We start from the raw sequence: 21933 nt of genomic DNA, 5'->3' as shown, positions 1-21933 counted from the left end.
CAGACATTGAAAACTGTTCCTGGTATTTCCTTTGGGTGTTCTGTACATTTTATTGTTGAAGGTGGAGTGAGGTTAGGGTAAATGAATTAGCTTTCTGTAATGAAATATTTTGTTGTTCACTGTTGTGATGTCCACCCTGTTACGTTGTGTCCACCCTGATTCTCCTCTGTCCACCCTGTTCCTTGTGTAGTTTTTTTTATATGAACTAAATAAAATCAACAAATATTATGCATATATTTCCGGTTACTTGCTAGGAATGAATTGACAAAATGAAATCACTTAAAAATGGGGCTTAATTGTATTGACATCTCTTTTTTTATTCTAAATGAACTGCATTAAAAAATTACATTGTGTCATAAAACATTTTTTTTTTTTTTAGATAATGCTTGTGTATTAATGCTTTATTAAATACAGTTGGAGGGTCAAATGAGGGACATTTTAGCACTTAGAAAATGTAAATATTACTGCAACTATTTATTCTAACCACTTATTAAAAGAGATGAGAATGTCCAGTAACAGGGGGACATTTGGCCTGTGTCACATGTGAAAACTTTGGTAAAAAATTATTACATCATAATATCCTGAGCTGGACCAATATGTTTTTCCTATAGTTCAGTAAGCCCTCCTTCAGAGGAAATGATAAAATCATGGAACATCCGGCATTTTTTCGTGGAAAGTTACCACCCTGAAATGGCACTGAATAGTAGGAATGACCCAATAATAACCGGATTAAAAAAAGAACGTGCTGTTAGTTAACAAATTAAAACGAATAATCGTTGATAGGCTGACTTATTTATTTGTTTGTTTGTTTGTTGTTCGGAGACATTTAACATTTATGGAAGGAGTTGCAATAGTCACAGTGCTTTGCAAAGTCGAGACAGAGAGAGAGAGAGAGACAGAGAGTGTGTGTGTGTGTGTGTGTGTGTGTTTATTGCGGGTGCAGGAACTAACTTGTCTCTCGGATGTTCTACTAATAAACCAGTAAACTGCTTGTCGTGTCGTTCGTTAATAAATGAAACTTAGTACTCGGTGTTTAATCGCTGTGGTATAAGCGGAATAACACACGATACTACTAATACTACTACTACTAATAATAATACTAATAATGCGCGCGGCTTGGCATTGTGCCACATAGCCCAGACCCCCGCCTCCCCCTCCCACCCCCTATTCCCGCGTCCATTACTTTCGCTTAACAGCACGCGCAGCCGTGTGCTCGTTCTTCCAGGTTTGCCATCTGAGTGGATGGGATGCTCTGCTCTGTGATTAGCAACATAAAACGACTCCATCACCATACTTTTTCAATTTTCTGATTCACCTCATCTAAGCAGCAAAAGAGTTCATGTGCATTATTACAGCTGTTATGTGAGCTGATTGGTGTGTTCTAGATTTCTGAGGAGGAAAACAAGATATCCACTTTGTAAGTACAAGGACAATTGTTTACATTACTTTTTTTTCTATTGCCTGGTACTTTTTCCTGGTTTACATGATGTCTGCTAACCATTGCAGAATGACTGTGCATTTTATAAGACATATAAACCTCTAAAAACCATCAGAGATTACAGACAGACAGACAGACAGACAGACAGACAGATAGATAGATAGACAGATAGATAGAAAAGACTGTGACAGTGTTTCTGTATGTTCATGATACATCATTTCTTTTCTGTTACCTAGGACAAATAAACCATTACACAATTAAAACAATTCTAAATTTTCATATGATTTTTCATAAACTAATTTAACTGTAAAATTAACAGCCGAACTTGTGTTTGGTTATATATAATTACTGTTAAATATGCAGTATTGTTGTGCATTAAACATAATTTCCTGTGCATTTTATGGTACAATGCTGGCAGCTGTAGTTGCCAGGTATGTACTGTATAAATCACGGTATTGGTGTTTCCTATATATCAGCATTTATCTATAACGGCTACAATTTTACTGTGAAATGCTGTAAAAATACTTCTATAGCTGCAAAACCTGGAAAAGTGTTTTCTGTAAATCAAGGGCAATTAAAAAGCAACACATTACTACAGTGGCATTAAATATACTAAAAACACAAGTTACTTAAGCCTACTGTAAACAACTTTCCAAGTTTAACTCACACATCTCAATAAAAAAGAAACTCAACCAACAGAAATAAGAATGGAGAATTATGATATTATAAGAAGTATAATACAATTCAAAATTGTTGATGCTCCATGTGCCTATACCAAGAACAGTGTTTTATATAAGACATATGAATCATCAGATCAGAAATGGTAAAACAGGTAATTACAGAACAGCACTAATCCTGTAAAAAACACCACCAGTATGCATACTAACTATTCAGGCTGAATCTGACATCACTGACACATCCATTCCTCTGGACTAAGTGGCTGAAAGTAGGAGAAAGTTGGTCTGTCTGAGGAAGGAGTAAGCGTACAGGTATACATGTAGCCAACAAGTACATACTATATGGATCATGCACACACCTGCAACATAGTTGGAGCATATGAGAAAAATGCAAGTGACTGATGAAGCCAAAGTGTATAGTTCATTATATTTTATTCAGATGAGACCAAATTCACCATAAATACAGCAAAAGAAAGATCTAGCTATAGATAAAGAGGGTGGATGGCCTCATGTGCTTACAAGGTTGTTTCCCAAAGCAGGTAGGTGATCTGTCACCAGGAATTGATCACTGCTAGATCACAAAATATAAATAAAATTATAAATAAAATTTACTTGGTAATATATATATATATATATATATATATATATATATATATATATATATATATATATATATATATATATATATATATATATATATATATGTGTGTGTGTGTGTGTGTGTGTGTGATGGACCTTTGCATTTACTTTTAAAAATAATGAAATAGTGAAAAGGATAAAAATTAGTTTATATAGCAATACATTTTTAGGAAGGAAACACTGACAAAAATTGAAGAATCCTTTGACAGCTTTCTATGGTAATGTCATGTGGTTTAACTAACAAATCTCTCTTTTTGGACAAATTATCAGTGGTATACAGTTGTTTTTTATTGTTCAATATTTATTCATTAAAAGTCCACTGGTTTACAAGTAATGTCTGTATATGTAAAAAATCTGGGTTTGTGAAATTGAAGCATTGTTTTAAAACATGATGATATTTAACCTTTACCTTTGAAGGTAAGCAGTATTTTTTACAGCAAAATTAGTTTAGGTTTACAAATTGTTACAGTAAATATAACAGGATTTGTTGGTATTATGATATGTTGCTATTTATCAATATTTCACCATAAATTACACAGACAGATTACAGTGTCGGTAAGGACTAGTCAGTTTTTGTTTTATTTGTTGATGAGAGAGTGCCTTTGGAGGTCAAAAACAGTGTGTGATGCTACATTCTGCATTAGTTGCAGTAGTTTAATGGAGCACAGGGAAAGAGCTACCAGGAGCAAGTTGCATTAGTCCAGTTTTGAAAGGGCATGGGGCTTGCATGACTGAATCATATTAGCAACATGAGTATGGAATGTTAGCTAGCTCTCCAAAATTACACCAAGGTTTTGTGCATGTGCAAATGTCAAATCATAAGGGGCCATTAGGATTTGTGAAACTCTGTATGTATATACTGTTTGATTTTATTATTCCCGATTCAAAATTGTCATGAATTATATATTATGGCTTCTATTGCCAGTGTGAAGTCTATACCAGAATTTGCTTAATGCAACACCGAAACTACATTTTGCTATGATGCACACTGGGTTAAACTTTTTTTCCGTATTCCATTAAATGTCACAGGCACCCAGCTCACTGAAGTGGAAACCAGACATGTTTGTTACAGTTATGTTCACCTGCTCAGTGAGCACTCACAGTGTTGAATTATGTAACAGTGGAAGAGGGTCACATGAACAGACACCCTTGCATTTTTGAACTTGTATTGTTTTTATTTGTTACTCAGAAAATTATGTAAGGCATTTATTAATAGTGGCTTATAAAAGAGGGTTCAAATCTTATGTCTGTGTTTTGGAAAAAGTCTGACTCAACAGATACCCGCACCACAAATTGTTTTCTTTTCTGTAAATAATTAAAATAGCTGTTTCTAAGTAGAACATACTTTCACTTCTGCTTTTTTGTGCTAAAATAGAATGGTGAGAAAGTGTGGAGAGGTGGTGGGTACTTTACACGCTCATATCTGGAACATTATCTAACATCAATAATTGCATCAATATAAAATTTCTTTTTAATTTACTGTGCTTTGTATTTACTATACATGTTAGATTTTTGTTACTCTCTTTTGTAAAAGACAATCCTTTTCTTTTAGGTTCCTTTTTAAACACTCCATCCTCTAGTAGTGTCATTTCCCTTACGGAAAAAAAAAAAAAAACCCTACAGGAATCCTGCAGGATCCATGCAGACATCCTGCAGGATTTTCCGCTCATTTACCTGTAGAAGTACCTGCAGGAAGTCTATGAAGGAAAAAGTTCTGTGCAGGAATTATATCCTCCAGTAATTATGTCCTGCAGGTCTTTTTAAAACACACACTTTTATGCAGGACTTTTATGCAGGACAGATGGGAAATTCTGCAGGACATGGTGAGTGTTTGTATGCTGCAGGATACATACAGGGGGAAATAACTTCACAACAAAAGCAAAGTATTTTCACAAAAAAAAAAAAAACAAACTGATGCAATCTGTGAGGTTTCCAAACCAGAGTGCATTTCAATCCTAAAAAAAAACTGGTAAGAATTTTTTTTGTAAATAAAAAAATTAGCCACGTTTGCTAGTAAAGGAGCTAACATTACACTAACTGCTGTGTGTAAATAATAAAATTAGCCGTGTTTGCTAGTAAGCGAGCTAACGTTATGCAAACCGCTGTTTATTAAAGAAATTATTTAATAAAATTGGGACTATACTTCTACGTTCACACGACGGTTGGTGACAGCTGAATTCCTGCATTCGAATCCCTGTGCCACTACGGTGCCCAGAGTGACGTCATCTCAGTAAATTGAATCTTTTTTTCGAATAAGATTCATTTACTGGCCCTTTCTGTAAATTTCATTGTTACGCCAGTATGTACAAAAAGTGAGTGTCTTTTTTGTGCATTGTGAATGACTCATTTACTTAACCGATTTGTTAAACCACTGAGTTGCTCATGACTAAAACATGTTTTATATTAAATGATTAAATGAGCATGCCTACATAGGCTCTGGCCTCCAAAGACTTCAGAAAGAGTGTTTAAGCAGCATGTTCTTCCCACTCAAACCATTTTTAAATTAATTTTGTCGACTACATAACCTGCAGAATGTTTTTTTCATTTACAGGAAATAAGAAGTTGGCCTGCAGGATAGATTAAGTATTTGGGAACTTTATTTTATTTCTGCAGGAGGTGTGCAGCGGTCCTGCAGAAATTATAAAATTCTGCAGGATTTTTTCTGTTGTTCCTCAAATGTGCTCGGCATTCCTGCATGTTTCTATTGTACACCATATACTCCATATACTGCACAGTTTGTCAGTGTGACCTGAAGGATTTCATCATTCCTGAAAACATCCTGCAGAAAAATGAAAATCCTGCAGGATTCCTGTAGGGTTTTTTTGTATGGTTAAAAGACAACAAAAATATATTTTATAGATTATTTCATTTAGCTAGCTAACGGCCACAAAGCAAACCTAGAATTCACTAGTTATGTACTATATGTAACAGTGGTTCAAAGAATTCTGGATTCTGGATAACCACCAGGTGTGGTGAGAATCACCTTGATGCCCTCTTATGTACATGCATTCTGAGGCCTTCCAACAAAGTTTGAGGTGATATATGATGTAGGATTTGCAGTAAATACAGATGTCATACAGCCGTCTTGCCCTGGAACCTGCAGTATTGTGCAAAAGTGTTCAGGACCTTTTTTTTTTTTAGTACAAACTTTTTATTTTTAGTACTAAAATTTTTATTTTATGACTTGAGTCAGTACAAACATTTTAGATTTCCAAACATTAGATTTCCAGCACAAAATTAAATGTTACAGAAAAATGTTTGGATGTCAGTAAAGAAAGAAGCATATTACATAAGAGACACTTTTCAGACAAAAAACATAATGAAGGTTTACTGCTCTTTATAGTATTTTTTAAATATAGAAACATTTAATTTCATTATTTTGGAAGGCGTCTTTGCTCTGCAGTATTTCTTTGCCTATGTGCCTAAGACTTTTGCACAGTACTGTACTTGCTAAGTTCTTGTGGTTAACAGTTATCATAGAACCATGGCAGTTATCATGGCGAGGTGAGAATAAAGAATGTCATAAGGAACTGACATGACTTAGGACTAACTGGAAACATGTTGAAAGATGACAGCCAAGCTTACATCACTGGGAGGTGTGATGTTGACATTGTGAAACCTGGAGAAATTGCCCAGGGATGCCCAGCTAGTAGTATAACAGATTTCTTCTAAGGAATGCCATCAATATCATCAATATCAATTTTATCAATCTGCTAGCTGAGCATGCCTGATAGTCTGCACAGTCAGCACATAGCTGGTGCTACGGTGGGATTCGAGACACCGGCTGCACTGGCTGCACTGACTTAACTACTCAGTGCATCGTTAAAAGAATGAGTGGTCTATTTATTGAGGTCAAACCAGTTCCAGCCCCAGAGCTGTGTCTTAAATGCAGTGAACTAATCTGAGAGCATTGTGTGGTATCACACGTTCAAACCACTCAAACACATTAGTAGCACATAGTCAGAAGCCCACTGTTTGGTTATATAGCACAGGATGTGAAATACTGTGAGAAGGTGACAGGAGAATAAGCAGTGGATGCTGCTTACTGAGCAACATGGAGCAAGTTATAGAGATATCAGTGTAGTGGGTGATAGCTAATAAGATTAGCGATGCTAATGATTGAATTTGAAGTTAATAGGCACCATGCAGTGCTCTAGTATTTCACTAGGAAAGGGCTCACAATGAATAAAATTTATACTCACTGTAGCAGAAGAAATGATGGGAAGCTATCTGCAGCTTTGCATGACAGTCACAAGCTGCTAAGCTCGTAGCTCCGTAAGGTGTACACGTGGTCTGACATGTGGGCTCAAGAAGAAAAGGGAAATCTTTTTGTTTTGTTGCAAATACTGTCACTTCCTGGCTTGGAAGGTGCTGGTGTCTGTGCACATGCACACCAAATGTGATTCTGGTGGTGAAATAGAACATTCTATATGTTGATATGAATTCAGTTGAAGTCAGATGCATTAATTACATTTCCCCACACAATTAAGCTTGCACAGAACAAATGCTGCATTCTCAAAAAAAAATGGCCTTATAATCTCATTAACATTATATTATGTTCTTTCTAGAGTCGGCAGGTCTGTTTATCTGCATTCATTTTGGCCTGAGAACATGAAAAGGTTGCTGCTACTGGATATAATACTTTACGGTACAGTGCATTTCAATCTTAAATACTGTTTATGTAAAGCACAAAATAGTGTGTTATGAACATGGGAATGAACTAACATATCACTTCTGGCACACAGGCATCCTGTTTAACAACACCTGGGCATGGTCAGTATCCATGCCAAGCAGCATTCATGGCCTACACAAATCCTGCCTCGTTATACCATGCTCATTCAACTATTCATCCTATCCACCTCATAACCCTTATCGGGTAGTGTGGTACCAGTATGTTAGCAGGGGATATCCTCTAGTGTATGACGGTTGGAACCCCTCTTCAGTGATTGATATGTACAGAGGAAGAACCAGTTTATATAAGGGGACATATAGGGACTGCAGTCTTCTAATTGAGGACCTTAGTTTTTCCCATGATAAAGACAGAATATATACTTGGATAGACCCGGAAAATGTGGGATGGAGAACTTACGAATTCTATCATGTTACTACTTTAATTCATGTTGACTGTAAGTGTTACATTTACTTACCATTTTATCTATTCATTTTCAATAATGTTGACATTTAATTTTATTTTTTTTTGGTGAAAATTGAGCTTTGCTACAGTTCAATTGCTACTGGAGCTTTGCTACAGTTAATATTTAGAAGCTAAATGTAATTTTGTCTGATACATTTCTTCTTTTTCTATCCATTTTGAATGAGGTAGCAAAAGCACCAAAGCCCAGTGTTGAGATTCTTGAAGGTTACAGAATTGGGGATAGCATTACAGTTCGATGCCAAACATATCATACCTGTCCTTACAAACCCCCCTCTCTAAGCCTGACTGGGATTGAAAAAAAATTCGGAACAGAAGACAGATTGGAACACAGTAACACTTTTTATAATGGCGTGTGGACAATCACACTCACACGTCAAGGGATTGTTCAGTCTGAAAGACAAGAAGTTAAATGTTCTGTTAGACACACTGGTGGCCTCACTGAATTCAGTACAAAAATACATAATGCAGAGTGTAAGTAATATTTTTACATTTTATATTGCAATGTATTGTCCATAAAAAACAAACTGCATTGCTATGTATATTCTCATTTGCTTCTTGTCAGTGTGCAAAGTATTTTATTGTATTTTAATTTATTGTATTGTATGTATTGTAGGTTCCATTAATCAAGCCAGGATTACTCCTGATTCAAACACAGAGTTTCTGGAGGGTGTGGAACAAGACATTATTTGCTCTGTTACATACATGTGCTTCAAGGACAAACCTGAGATTCTTTGGAATGGTGGAAAGTTAAGTGGACGCATAGTTCATGAAAGAAAACAGGGAGTAAAATATGAAGCTAGATCGACATTAAAGTTCACAGCAAAGGCTGATGATCATGGCAAGATCATTACCTGCCAACGCAAATTTAAAGGAACTGTTCAAACAGTGCAAATTACATTAAAAGTTAAGAGTGAGTAAGAATTTCTGGAATTTTTAGTCCTTATTTTTCCTTCTCGTCTCTTTCTTGACATCTTTGCACATCACTTGTAAATGCATTTAGCATGTTCTCTTGACTGTTAATTAATATGAATTTGCATAAGCTAACTCGTAAGTTATGAATGTTTAAGGTTAGACCTACAGGCACGGCTAGCAGTTTTATGTATGTTTGTTGCGCCACTCAGGAGCTGGTATTGCTCATTTTTGTTAGGATTCCTAGATAGTATAGCATCTTGAAAAAGTATAATGAATGTTTATGTGTATTTTTATCATAGAGTCAATGGGCTCACTTGACTGGAGTTTCACAATGCCCAGCAAAATCACTGGTGTCCGAGGTTCCTGTGTGGTCATTCCCTGCAATTACGAATTCAAAAACTCCCAGATTAGTCATGCCAACGTGAAATGGTATACACTTTCCACTCCACGTTACAGTCTGGTGTATGACCAATCAACAAACAATATCATTAATGAGTTCAAAGGAAAGACAAGTTTATTTGGATCCTCAGTCGACAAAAACTGCAGCTTAAAGATCCAGCCGCTTGAGATGCAGCATAGTCAGAAAAGACTTTTTCCCTGGATGGACCCAAATTCTATTGAATCATACCACAGCAAAAATTTCGACAGTGTAACTATTATCCTTGAGGTGACAGGTATGATCAATGCTTTTACTGGCTATACATATATATTGATATAATATACATTATATCATATTTATTACATCTTATTTCTTTTTATTATTATTAATTGCAACTATTAATGATATACTATTATTGTTAGTATGGTTTTAAGTATAAACAAAGAACAAACAAAACCAGAGATGAAGTACACTCACGGAGCACTTTATTAGGAACACCTGTACACCTATTCATTCATGCAATTATCTAATCAGCCTGTCATGTGAAAGAATTTCAATACATAAAATCATGCAGATATGGGCCAGCAGCATCAGCTAATGTTCAAATCAACCATCAGTGGGGGAACTGATGGTTGATTTGAATTTGGGGAAGAAATTTGATCTCAGTGATTTTGACAATGGCAGGATTGTTGGTGCCAGAAGAGCTGGTTTGAGTATTTCTGTAGCTGCTGATCTCCTGGGATTTTCACGCACAACAGTTTCTAGAGTTTACACAGAAAGGTGCAATAAAAAAACATCCAGTAGGCGGCAGTATTGTGGACAGAAATGCCTTAGGTCAACGGAGAATGGCCGGACTGTTTCAAGATGACAGAAAGGCTACAGTAACTCAGATAACCACTCCGTACAATTGGGGTGAGCAGAAAAGCATGTCAGAATGCACAATACGTCAAACCTTGAGGTGGTTGGACTACAATAGCAGAAGATCATGTCGGGTTCCACTTCTGTCAGCAAAGAACAGGCACAGGCTCACCAAAACTTGACAGTTGAAGATTGGAAAAAGCCTGGTCTGATAAATCTCGATTTCTACTGAGGCACACAGATGGTGGGGTCAGAATTTGATGCCAACAGCATGAATCCATGGACCCAACCTGCCTTGTGTCAATAGTCCAGGCTGGTGGAGGTGGTGTAATGGTGTGGGGAATGTTTTCTTGGCACACTTTGGGCCCGTTTATACCAATCAATCATTGCTTGAATGCCACAGCGTTTTTGAGTATTGTTGCTGACCATGTGCATCCTTTCATAGCCACAATTTACCCATCTTCTAATGACTACTTCCAGCATGACAGTGCACCATGTCACAAATCAAAAGTCGTCTCAAAGTGATTTCATGAACATGAAAATGAGTTCAGTGTTCTTCAGTGGCCTTTCCAGTCACCGGATCGGAATCCATTGGAACACCTTTGGGATGTGGTAGAACAGGAGATTCGCAGCATGAAGGTGCACCTGAAAAATCTGCAGGAATTGTGTGATGCAATCATGTCACCATGGACCAGAATCTCAAAGGAATATTTCCAACATCCTGTGTAATCCATGCCATGAAGAATTGAGACTGTTCTAAGAGCAATGTGAGGCCCTACCCTGTATTAATATGGTGTTCCTAATAAAATACTCTGTGAGTGTAAATCACAGGATTGGCTCCGATTCCACCGCAACCCTAATCAGGATAAAGCAGTTACTGACAGTGAGTGAATGAGTGAGAAAGAAGAAGATGATAGCAATATAAATAAATATAATAAAAGGTGAGGAAAAATAGAATAAAAGTACAATAATTAAGATAATATAAAAGTAAACACTATTTGTCAACATTATAATAAGACACCTCTTTAAATTCATTAGCATAAGCATTTCATTCAAATTCATTTCAAAACTGAGCAGTGACTAACCCTAGAACTTCTTCAGTTTGTGGTAGGACTGTCGTGGAAATCCTATATGAAATGTATATAAAATATATCCACATATTATAAATGCCATATCAGGTCAATTAATTTTCACATTTGTGTAATGATAAGATAAGATAAGACATGGCCATTTTAAACATCCAAGAAGTTTAATAGAGGAAAGAGGGGTGTCTGTAAAAGTATTTTTAGAAAAAACAAAATACCCCAGTCAAGTGGTATAGTACTTTTGTATGTTTTTTTTTTTCTCTTTTGTCTTTTAAAGATATTGTTGAGAAACCACAGGCAGAACTTCTTGGCATAGCTAAAGTTGGTGAGCCAGTAACCTTGTCCTGCAGTGTGGTACACAACTGTCCTTCACCACCCCCAACACTGAGCCTGAGTATTTCGCGTGGCACTCAACATTTAACAAACACACCCCTACATCATGGGAAATGGAAGGCAACCAAAGAGATTACATGGACAGTTGAGGAAAATGATAATTCTGTTACATGTACTGTGACTTACACAGGTGGACAGACATCGAAGACTGAAATCAGTCTTAATCCTTTATGTGAGTCTGAAACAATACACAATTTCAGTATGTATTGCAGTGTGTAAAAGTATTATTACAGTAAAATGATTAGAGTAAAATTACATCTGTTTTAATATCATTTTGTTTCTGTGTATTATCTTATATAATGCCCTTAATATCTGTTATAGGTCCCATTGATCAAGTCAAGATTACTACTGATTCAAACACAGAGTTTCTGGAGGGTGTGGAACAAGACATTGTTTGCTTTGTTACATACACATGTGCCAAAGACCGACCTTACATTAATTTGATTGGTGAACAGTTACCTGGCAGCACATCTTATATAACAAAGCAGGGAACAAAACAGATAGCTAAATCCACATTAAAGTTCACGCCAAAAGCTAGTGATCATGGAAAGACCATTACCTGCCTAGCAGATTTTAAAGGGAATGTTCAAACAGTGGAAATCACTTTACGAGTTCGAAGTGAGTAAAAACTTTTGGTGTTAAGGCCATCATCTGGCACATTCTCATGACTGGCAAATGATAAGCATTTGCATAAGCCAGCTCCTAAGTTATGAATGCTTAAAGAAAAATGAACATATAATAATCTTTTATTTGCATTTTTTTTACAGGGTCAATGGGCTCACTTGACTGGAGTTTCACAATGCCCAGCACAATTACTGGCATCCGAGGTTCCTGTGTGGTCATTCCCTGCAATTATGAATTCAAAAACCCCCAGAGTAGTCACGCTGACGTGAAATGGTATAAACTCTCCGCTACAGGTTACCAGCTGGTGTATGACCAATCAACAAACAAAATAATTAATCGGTTCAAAGGAAAGACAAGTTTATTTGGCTCCTCAAATGACAAAAATTGCAGCTTGAAGATCCAGCCACTTGAAATGCAGCATAGTCAGGAAAGACTATTTCCTTGGATGGACTCAAATTCTATTGAATCATACCACAGCAAAAATTTTGATCATGTAACTATTGTCCTTGAGGTGACAGGTAAGATCACTTTAATATTAGTATATAATATACAATATCCATATCATATTTTACATGTTCTTTCTATTTATTATTGCTAATTGAAAATTTAGCATGATAGTAGTGTTAGAATCATTGAAGTACAAACAAAGAACAAACAAAACCAGAAATAAAGTAAATCACTACAGTTGTTACCGTATTAAGATATGTTAAGATCTCATGGAGTCCATTATGATCTTATGGACTCCTTACAAAAAAAAATTCAGTTTACTTCAGAAATTTAAAGTAAATATCACCCATTAATTTTGCCTTGTATCACTCATAAATGATATGTTTACCTGTTAAAGATATTGTTGAGAAACCACAGGCAGAACTTCTTGGCATAGCTAAAGTTGGTGAGCCAGTAACCTTGTCCTGCAGTGTGGTACACACCTGTCCTCTAACACCCCCAACTCTGAGCCTGAGTATTTCTCATGGTACTCAACATTTAATACACACACCCCTTCATGATGGGAAATGGAAGACAACCAGAGAGATTACGTGGACCGTTGAGGAAAATGATAAATCTGTTACTTGCACCGTGAGTTATACAGGTGGACAGACATCGAAGACTGAAATCAGTCTTAATCCGTTATGTGAGTCTGAAACAATAGACACTGATTTTAACTCAAAAAGTCCTGTGTGTCAGCTTGTAAGCTTCACATCTTTTTCTTTAATCAACTTATCACTATTTTTCTCAGGTGACTTTGACAAACCTGTAATAAGTCCAACCGAAGATGAGGCTATGGAAGGAATTGAGAAAAGCTTTACTTGTACTGTGAACTACACTTGTCAAAAAAAAAAACCAAACATAATCTGGAATTACCAAAACATGCCAGTTTCTGTTGAAACACATAAGGTTTCCTCCCACAGTTGGAAAACAGTTTCCACTTTAAAACTGAAAGCATCAAGGGATGACCATGGAAAGATATTAACATGCACAGCTCAAACTACAGAGGGAGAGACTTCAGATCATATTACGTTAAAAGTAAAAAGTAAGTTAGTTTGCATCATTTGATTACAAATCCAGCAAGAAAAAACTGTACTGGCTGCGATCCAGCCCTAGCCATCAACTTTTTATTTTAGTAGTTTTTGGTTCAAGTTCTGTGTTGTATAGTAAAAACGTAGAGGTATTGTGAATTAGAACTCAAAAATATTCTACTCACTGCATACTGCTTTATTTGTTCCCTAATGAAGTGGGGATGTCCTCATTGGACTGGACTTATTCAATGCCCAGCAAGATCACAGGCATCCGGGGCTCCTGCGTGGTCATTCCCTGCAGCTTTGACTTCAGAACAGAAAAACTTAGGAATGTTGTGGTGAAATGGTACCTATACTCCACAACAAAGTACCCTTTAGTGTATGATGCAGATAATAACGAAGTCACTGGCAAATACTTTGGCAAGGCAAGACTATATGGCTTGCCTAGTGAGAAAAATTGCAGTTTGGAAATCAAGCAACTTGATATGCACCATAATGGGGATAGACTGTATCCTTGGATGGATCCAAAACCAGTTATGACATTTCACAAGGAAAACTACTATGACAAATCTGTTGAACTCCAAATAAAAGGTAGTGCCACTTATTTTAATAGAGATACTTAAAATTACCAAGGAGTGTTTTATCTCGATTCCAATCCACTGTTTGTTTTTGACAGAACAAGCTGATAAACCAAAATTAAGTATTACTGGCATACCAAGAGTGGGAGAACAAATCACAGTGTCCTGTAGTGTCCAGTATACCTGTCCGTCCAATCCTCCAAGTCTGTCTATGGGGAAAGCACTTGAAACTGACATGACTGTACACACTCCAGTACAAGATGGCTTTTGGGAGATCATTAGGGTTCACACATTTATAATTAAGGAAGAGAAGCAAACTGTTACATGTAAAGCCACATTCCATGGCGGACAGACATCGGAAGCACAACTCAATCTCAATGCTCAGTGTAAGTAGGAATGCCTGGACAACAGGCTGATTTACTCCTTTGGATTATTGCAAAAGTTGTCTTGATTTTACCCTATGGTGTGGGGTGTATACCTAAAGTCAAATACTGACCCCTCTAAACTACTCACAGTCCAGTTGTTGCTGCCCCAATTTAAAATGGTAAATATGTTCAATATTTATGACTCAATATCCTGTGTGGAGTCTGTGTGGAGTTTTCATAAAACATGCAGATAGAGGGGTTGGCTATGCTAAATTGCCCATAGGTGTGAGTGTACCCAGTGTTCCTGGGATAGATTCTGTGACCCTGATCAGGATAAATTGGTTATAGAAGAAGAATGAATGAATGTCCTGTAGTCTTAACATCTTGATGTCATGTGGGAAAGACCAGTAACTAAAAACAGCTTATCTGATCTGTCATCCTCCATGATAGTTTTGATCTGAATTCTTACAAAGGCTTATAATTTTATTTCAGGTACCTATAAGGATATAACCATTGATCCTGAGGTGGCCGATGTTGCAGAGGGTGTTGGAAAAAACTTCACCTGCACAGTTTTCCATTCTTGCAAGGGTCAGACTCCAAAATTCACCTGGAACTACAAAGACGTACCAGAGACTGTGGGGACTAAAAAAGGCCCATCATTAACCTGGGCCACCTACTCCAATATATTATATATAGCTTCAATGGAGGATGATGGCAAGAAACTGACTTGCACTGCAACACTTCCTGGTGGAGAGATCACAACTTCCATTGTTTTACAGGTTCAAAGTGAGTGACTCCATTTTCATGACTGTATGTTTAAAGCCATTTACCATTTACTTGATATAACGTCTGGCTTTGTATTCATTTCTAGGATATGTCCCCAAAGTGGTGGATCCATTTGAGAATGACAGTATGTCATTTTTTCCATTTTTATACTTTATCAGTATAAAATTTATTAGTGTTCTTAATCATCTTATGACAGAATTCAACAATTGCAGTCTTGCTCATATATATATATATACATATATATATAACACTTTAACAACTTTTTGCATTTCAGCTTTCCACGTTTTAGAGGCAAATGTGGTGCCCAGGATCACTGCTTTGACCCGCTCCTGTGTGGTGATACCCTGTACTTTCCAGACTGGTAACGAGATGATTATGAGTCTTCGAGGTCTGTGGTACACCACTACTGGTGAATATGTTTACCACTCTGGAAAGTCCAATGTTATGGACAACTTTAAGGGCCGCACACAGCTTCTGGGGAATCCAGATGAGCAGAACTGCACTTTAGAGATTGATAATGTCCAAGCTCATGATAATGGGCCATTCTGCTTTCGTGCAGAAAAAGGCGACAATAAATACGGGTTCAACCACAGCTGTGTGTTCATCATCATGAAAGGTGAAACAGAAGTTTTATCATGCTATGTGCATGTTTTTTAAACCATCAGCAGGTGCTTTCTAATTTAATACAACTATTAAATTATGGTTATATATGTACAAGAACAAGAAACAGCTTGATGAATGTCCTTGTCTTTCTTTGAATGCAGGATCTCCTGACAGCCCTGTGATATCGGCTCCTCCCGGGGAGATGGAGCCAGGCAAGCGATTCACAATAAACTGTTCTGTCACACATACATGTTCCTCGCATCCCCCGACTATCACATGGAATGTTCCGGCTACCAGAGAAGTGGTGAGCCATGTGGAGAGAAGTACAGGCAAATGGGAAACAATCTCCACAATTACTTTCATCCCAACTGGCTATGAAGAAGAAGAAAATCTTGTTTGTCGAGCCTCTTTCTGGAGGGGAAAGAGCCAAGAAAGCTCAACCTTCCTGAGTGTGAAACGTGAGAATGCAAAATCCTTCAGCTTAGGTTTATTTGTTTAAAACCATGCTTCCATGGGTTATTGTATGACTTGTGTGTACTTTTTTAGGATTTGAAGGACTGGGTATGGACATCATAGGACTTTATATAATCCTCCCTTTGCTTTCATTATTGCTTTTGTGTATTGCTGCTGGAATTATCATTCGTAGGAGAAGAGTCCAAAAGTAAGTGTGTGTGTATATATACATATATATATATATATATATATATATATATATATATATATATATATATATATATATATATATATATATATATATATGTATATATAAAATGTTCTTTTAATATTGAAAAATTGAACTTACTTTTTAATATTGAAATATTGAACCTACAATTACAGGAAAACTAGTGATAATCCAACACCTGAAAAAAGGCAAGAGTTTTTTTAACTGAAAATTGTTTATATTAAGAAATGCAAATGTAGAAATGTTATTCACAGTAAGGTAAATCTGTATTATTTTTCTTTTTAAATAGAAGATCAATTTGGGGCCAAATTTCCAGGTAAGAACAAACTCTTCTTTAAACTTATCTGGGTAGAATTTTAAAAACATAGTATTATGACAAACTATAAACAACCTTATTGGAATTACTGTAAGTGTGATGTGTGAAGATTATATATAACAGGTATTACATCTATGTGAGAATGTTAATATTACAGTGCTAAACATTGCCCTCTAACATGTTATAAGCGAAAGATAAATAACAATTCTATTTTTTACTGGAGAAAACAGTTCAGTTAAGATATTATTTATATTATTATAATTTTCTGTCACAATTATTGCCACTCAGTGCATATCTGTGCTCCTTCTCATTCCAAAAATAAAACAATAAAAATGATTTTTTTTTTCATGAATTCTTCATAACTTGCATTGTAAAGGAGATACGGTGGGGCTGCAAGCTGGCTAAGCTCTACTACGGAAACCAGGTATATACTGAAGAAAATATGCTTCCAAAACTTTTTTGCATTTGTTGCTGAGAAATTACTAGAATGGTAAAAATATACCCATTATTAATATGACCAACAGCTCACCCCCAAGGCCACCAAAACCAGAGAAAAGGTAAGCTTTGTTACATAGAACTTGCACTTAACTGGATAACTTAAATGTTGTAAACAATGACACTGAATAGCTTAATATGCAATAATCTTGTTCTAACCTTTTCTTAGGCGCAGCATCTGGAGCAGGTTTTCCAGGTGATTATCTTCTATATTCTTACGTGTTTGTGTTATGATTTTATTATCACAAACATTTAGCTGGAAATACGAATTTTCATAGAATCATCATCATCATCGTCATCATTTTGTATTCACAGAAGAGGCCCAGTGAACAGTACAGATCTGACAGTGCAGTACAAGTAGGTATAATTTTGGTAACACAAAAAAATTTATAGACTAGAATATAGTACAGTATGATTGATGTAAAAAAAAAAAAAAGAAAATGAGCTGCATACAATATTGTTAAGATGTAAATACTTTGAAATTGCATTAATCCTTCAGTTTATGTGTAAATTGGGTTAAATTTAACACAGACAACTGCAATTGAAATCGCTATGTCTATTGAAACAGCAGCCAAAGACACAGTAGAATGGCAACAGATTCCCCCATATACAAATTAGACAAAAGACAAAACCCCACTCGCTACCGTCGTGATACGATTGTATACTGCTGCTGATTGTTGGTTTAATGACAAAGAGTTTCGTTAATGTCAGAAACCAGGACACATACAAAACGTGCAGAACTAAATTACCAGAGAAAAAACATTTCACAAGAAGAAAAAGACAAAGTTAATGAAACAAAAAATGATTCTGATTCTACGGACAAAGAATTAGCTTGTTTTTATGTGTATATACTCAAGAGATACAACTGGGAAATCCTGGGGATTTCTCTTTCACTAGAGGGAATAACCGTTCACACTGGCTCTGCTTTGTCAGTAATTTCCCATAAAGATTCTAAAGTACATTTCTAACACTTAAAAGTGCTGTCTACATCAATAACACTGAAAACATATACATTCGCCTTCAAAAGTATTGGAACAGCAAGGCCTTTTTTTTTTTTTTTTTTTTTTTTTGGTAAACATGGAAGACATTTGGATTTGAGACCAAACAATGAATATGAGATGATGGAATTTCAGCTTTCATTTCTTGATATTTACAGTTAGATGTGTGAAACCACTTAGAACTTGGCCGACCAGACAATTTTTAGGTGAGAAAAAGTATTAAACTGTTGCATTCTTCTTTTGTGATGCTTTTCCAGGCTTGTACTGCAGCTTCTTTCAGTTGTTGTTTATTTTGGGGGGTTTGTCCCTTCAGTCTCCTCTTCAGGAGTTGAAAGTCTAGTGATTGACTTGGCCAGTCTAAAACCTTCTACTTTTTTTCCTCAGTGAAGTCTTTTGTTGTGTTGGCAGTGTGTTTTGGGTCATTGTCTTGCTGCATGATGAAGTTCCTCCCAAATAGAGTGGATGGATTTCTCTGCAAAATGGCAGACAGAATGTTTCTGTAGACTTCTGAATTCCATTGGTTTATTCTTTTTAACAAAAAAAATACAGTCTTTACAGGCAAAACCCAGGACTCAAACCAAGAGTAGACATTCAGAGCTATTAATTGTTTAAACAGTCAATCTAACAGGGCACACCTGGGCAGCAAGAAACACCTATCAGTCACATGTTCCAATATTTTTGATTACTTGAAAAGTGGGTGGGTTCAAACAAAAGGTGCCATGTTCTAAGTTGTTTAACACATCTACTGTAGATGTAAATATCAGGAAATGAAAGCTGAAATTATATCATCTTATAATCATCTTTGGATCTCAAACCCAAATATTTTCAGTGTACAGCAAAAACAACAGAATTAGCTTTGCCGTTCCAATACTTTCGAAGGGAACTGTATATGAACCTGACCAATCAGATCAGATTCATATGTATTTGTCAGTTTGCTCTAAATGCATACAGTAGTTTTAAACATTTAATGTATTTTAACTTAAACATCTATATATTGTAAATTAGTTTGTGTAAAATAAGTCATGAATGATGGAGAAAATTAAGCAAGAGCTGGTTTTCACATATGCTTTTATTTTAAAGATCATAAAAAGTCAATGAAAATGTAACTTTTATTCACATGGTAAACAGTGTTAGTGCAGCAGCCACATCTGCAGGATATTCAAAACCCCACTATCCGTCACCAAAGAGGTACAGTACATTCTCTTGAATAATTTCTCTTAATGAAATGAATAGGTTTCCTTTCTGAAATCAGATAAGATCTGTAGTACTTAAGAAAAACACAAAGCTTATTACATATAGATAGGTAATTTTTATTTGCTTATTTCTACTGAAAAAAACCAATATGGTTAATAAATAATACATGACTGTACAGTTTAAAAAGACATTCAACATTGTACATAGTATCTCACTGTGCCTTCTCTATCTGTCTGTGTGGTTATTTCTCTCCTTTTGTAAACTATGCATCACAGTGAACCAAAATCCTACAAAGCAAGAGGTGGCCACTTGGCAGTAAGTATATAATAATATATATTATTGATATGAGCAATTTTATTAATTAATTCTATAAGTACTTCCAGAAATATAAATATTCCAACTAGTTCATTACACAGCTATCTGTTCTGTTCAGCTGAGTGCATTTTTAATGCTTCGCTGATCCTTTATGCTTACTTTGTCTTTCCCCCAAAATTCTTCATAGCATTATGATGAGAATGACTACACCAGTGCTGCCAATATCAAAATGCATCGAAAAATGTAACGATGACAGAAGAGTCTATGCAGACGGTCTAAAGTACTGTTGTTTTTTCTATAAAGCTTGGCTAATTTGGATCTTATGCAGTTTTTAGGAGTGTTATTTGTGTAGAATGGTCTAAGAAAGACTGAAATGCAGTAGTTACCGTAGCAGGCTTTTTGTGATACCAGATAAAATAGGGAAAGAATGAAAAGAAATTGAGATGTGTAGAATGATAAGATTTCAATGTATACTATTCATTTTATTTCAGACATACGTATGAGTGTTGGCAATTTATAATGATTTAGATAGTCCATTTTATATAGCATATTCTAGCTGACAGCTTCTTTCTGTATTATGTTACATGCATGTGGAATGACATTGTGTACTGAATAAAGATTGGAACATTAGTAAGTGGATTATTTAATCCTTCACTCAGTAAAAAAAAATATTTGTACCTAATAAGATTTATTACTTTTATGATAATATTACAATGTTTAACAATTTACAAATTACCACCACATCTATGTCAAACATGTAGATACTTGCCGTGCATATACAAGAATCATGGTGATAGTCCGTATCAGGGGTCAAACCACAGGCAGACGTGGAAAGCAGAAGTAGATTCTTTAATATAGGCAGACAAAAGTTAAAACCAGAAAGAAAGAAAAAATAGGGGGAAATGGACTAGGAAATATGACCAGTTAGAGGTGCACTGTAGCAACACACACAATGAAATCATGAACATAAGCAAGGAAAGTGGTTAGGACATAGCTGAAGCAGAAGGAAAACAAAGCCCAGCACAGGAGAGTAGTACATAATGATCTAATCAAAGCACACACAAGAACACGAGAAGTATTTTAAAATTATTAGATCACGATCCCACTAGAGACTAAATTCCTGTTTATAGAATATCTGCACAAAAAAAAAAAAACCAAAACAGAACTTATACAACAGTCAAAATCTAAAAATCTAAATATACAATCATGGGGGGAAAAAAAAGTACACCCTCCTTCAATTCTAATTTTTTTCCCCTCAGAGTTTAAATAATAATTGTGTGGTCCTCTCCATCTCCTTTGAACAAACAAATAACCTCAAATGACAACAAAAATTACAAGACTTCAATATGTAATCATGTTTTTCCCCCCCAAAGAGTAAACCAACATTCAGAAACCAGGTTGGAAAAAATAAGTACACATTTCCTACTTCCACAATCATTAAAGGAGTAAACAAGAAAAAAAAAAAAAAAAGGGCAGCATGAATTAGGTTTGCAAAATTGCATCTGAACAAGCCACAAAAAGGTCTGGAAAATGATTCTTTGACTAATGAGACCAATGTGGAGATATTTCGCAATACTATGTTTGACAAGCAGTATATCGCCACAAACACCTCATACCAACTGTCAAGCATGGTGGTAAAGAGGTGAGAATTTGGGCTTGTTTTGCAGCCAAACGTTGAGACAACGATGAACTCCTCTTTACATCTGAATATTCATGAGACAAATGTGAGGCCATCTGTCCAGCAGCTTAAGCTGGGCTGAAATTTTGTCATGCAACAGGACAATGATCAAGCACAACAGCAAATTGACATCTAAAGAAAAAAAACCAAGGTGAGAATGGCCAAGTCAAAGTCTAGACCTCAACCTCACTGAGAGGCAGTGGCGGGGTCTTGAGAGCTGTGCATAAACGAATGCCCACAAAAAGT

The 21933-nt window shown here is 35.9% G+C and overlaps 1 protein-coding gene across 2 annotated transcripts; it reads left to right on the top strand.

Annotated features, from left to right (window-relative positions):
* Positions 1–1164: 1164 nt before the first annotated feature.
* On the top strand, positions 1165–20639 carry LOC113539242 (uncharacterized). Of its 2 annotated transcripts, XM_026934906.3 has the most exons (27): positions 1166–1417; positions 7323–7402; positions 7500–7880; positions 8078–8380; positions 8523–8819; positions 9121–9495; positions 11421–11708; positions 11858–12154; positions 12304–12678; positions 13005–13292; positions 13398–13691; positions 13894–14268; positions 14354–14641; positions 15113–15406; positions 15492–15530; positions 15681–16022; positions 16171–16467; positions 16556–16670; positions 16847–16879; positions 16981–17007; positions 17384–17431; positions 17532–17564; positions 17672–17698; positions 17818–17859; positions 19629–19688; positions 19970–20009; positions 20197–20639. In XM_026934906.3, the coding sequence occupies exons 2-27, from the start codon at positions 7366–7368 to the stop codon at positions 20254–20256; spliced, it is 5055 nt and encodes a 1684-aa protein (XP_026790707.3). In that variant the 5' UTR covers positions 1166–1417; positions 7323–7365; the 3' UTR covers positions 20257–20639. The 2 variants fall into 2 exon arrangements, with proteins under 2 accessions (XP_053095829.1, XP_026790707.3); XM_053239854.1 differs by lacking the exon at positions 19629–19688 and having other exon boundaries at positions 1165–1417.
* The last annotated feature ends 1294 nt before the right edge of the window (positions 20640–21933 follow it).

Source organism: Pangasianodon hypophthalmus, chromosome 14 (genome assembly GCF_027358585.1).
Source record: "Pangasianodon hypophthalmus isolate fPanHyp1 chromosome 14, fPanHyp1.pri, whole genome shotgun sequence".
NCBI lineage: Eukaryota > Metazoa > Chordata > Actinopteri > Siluriformes > Pangasiidae > Pangasianodon > Pangasianodon hypophthalmus.
This window is presented reverse-complemented; position numbering and strand designations above follow the sequence as displayed.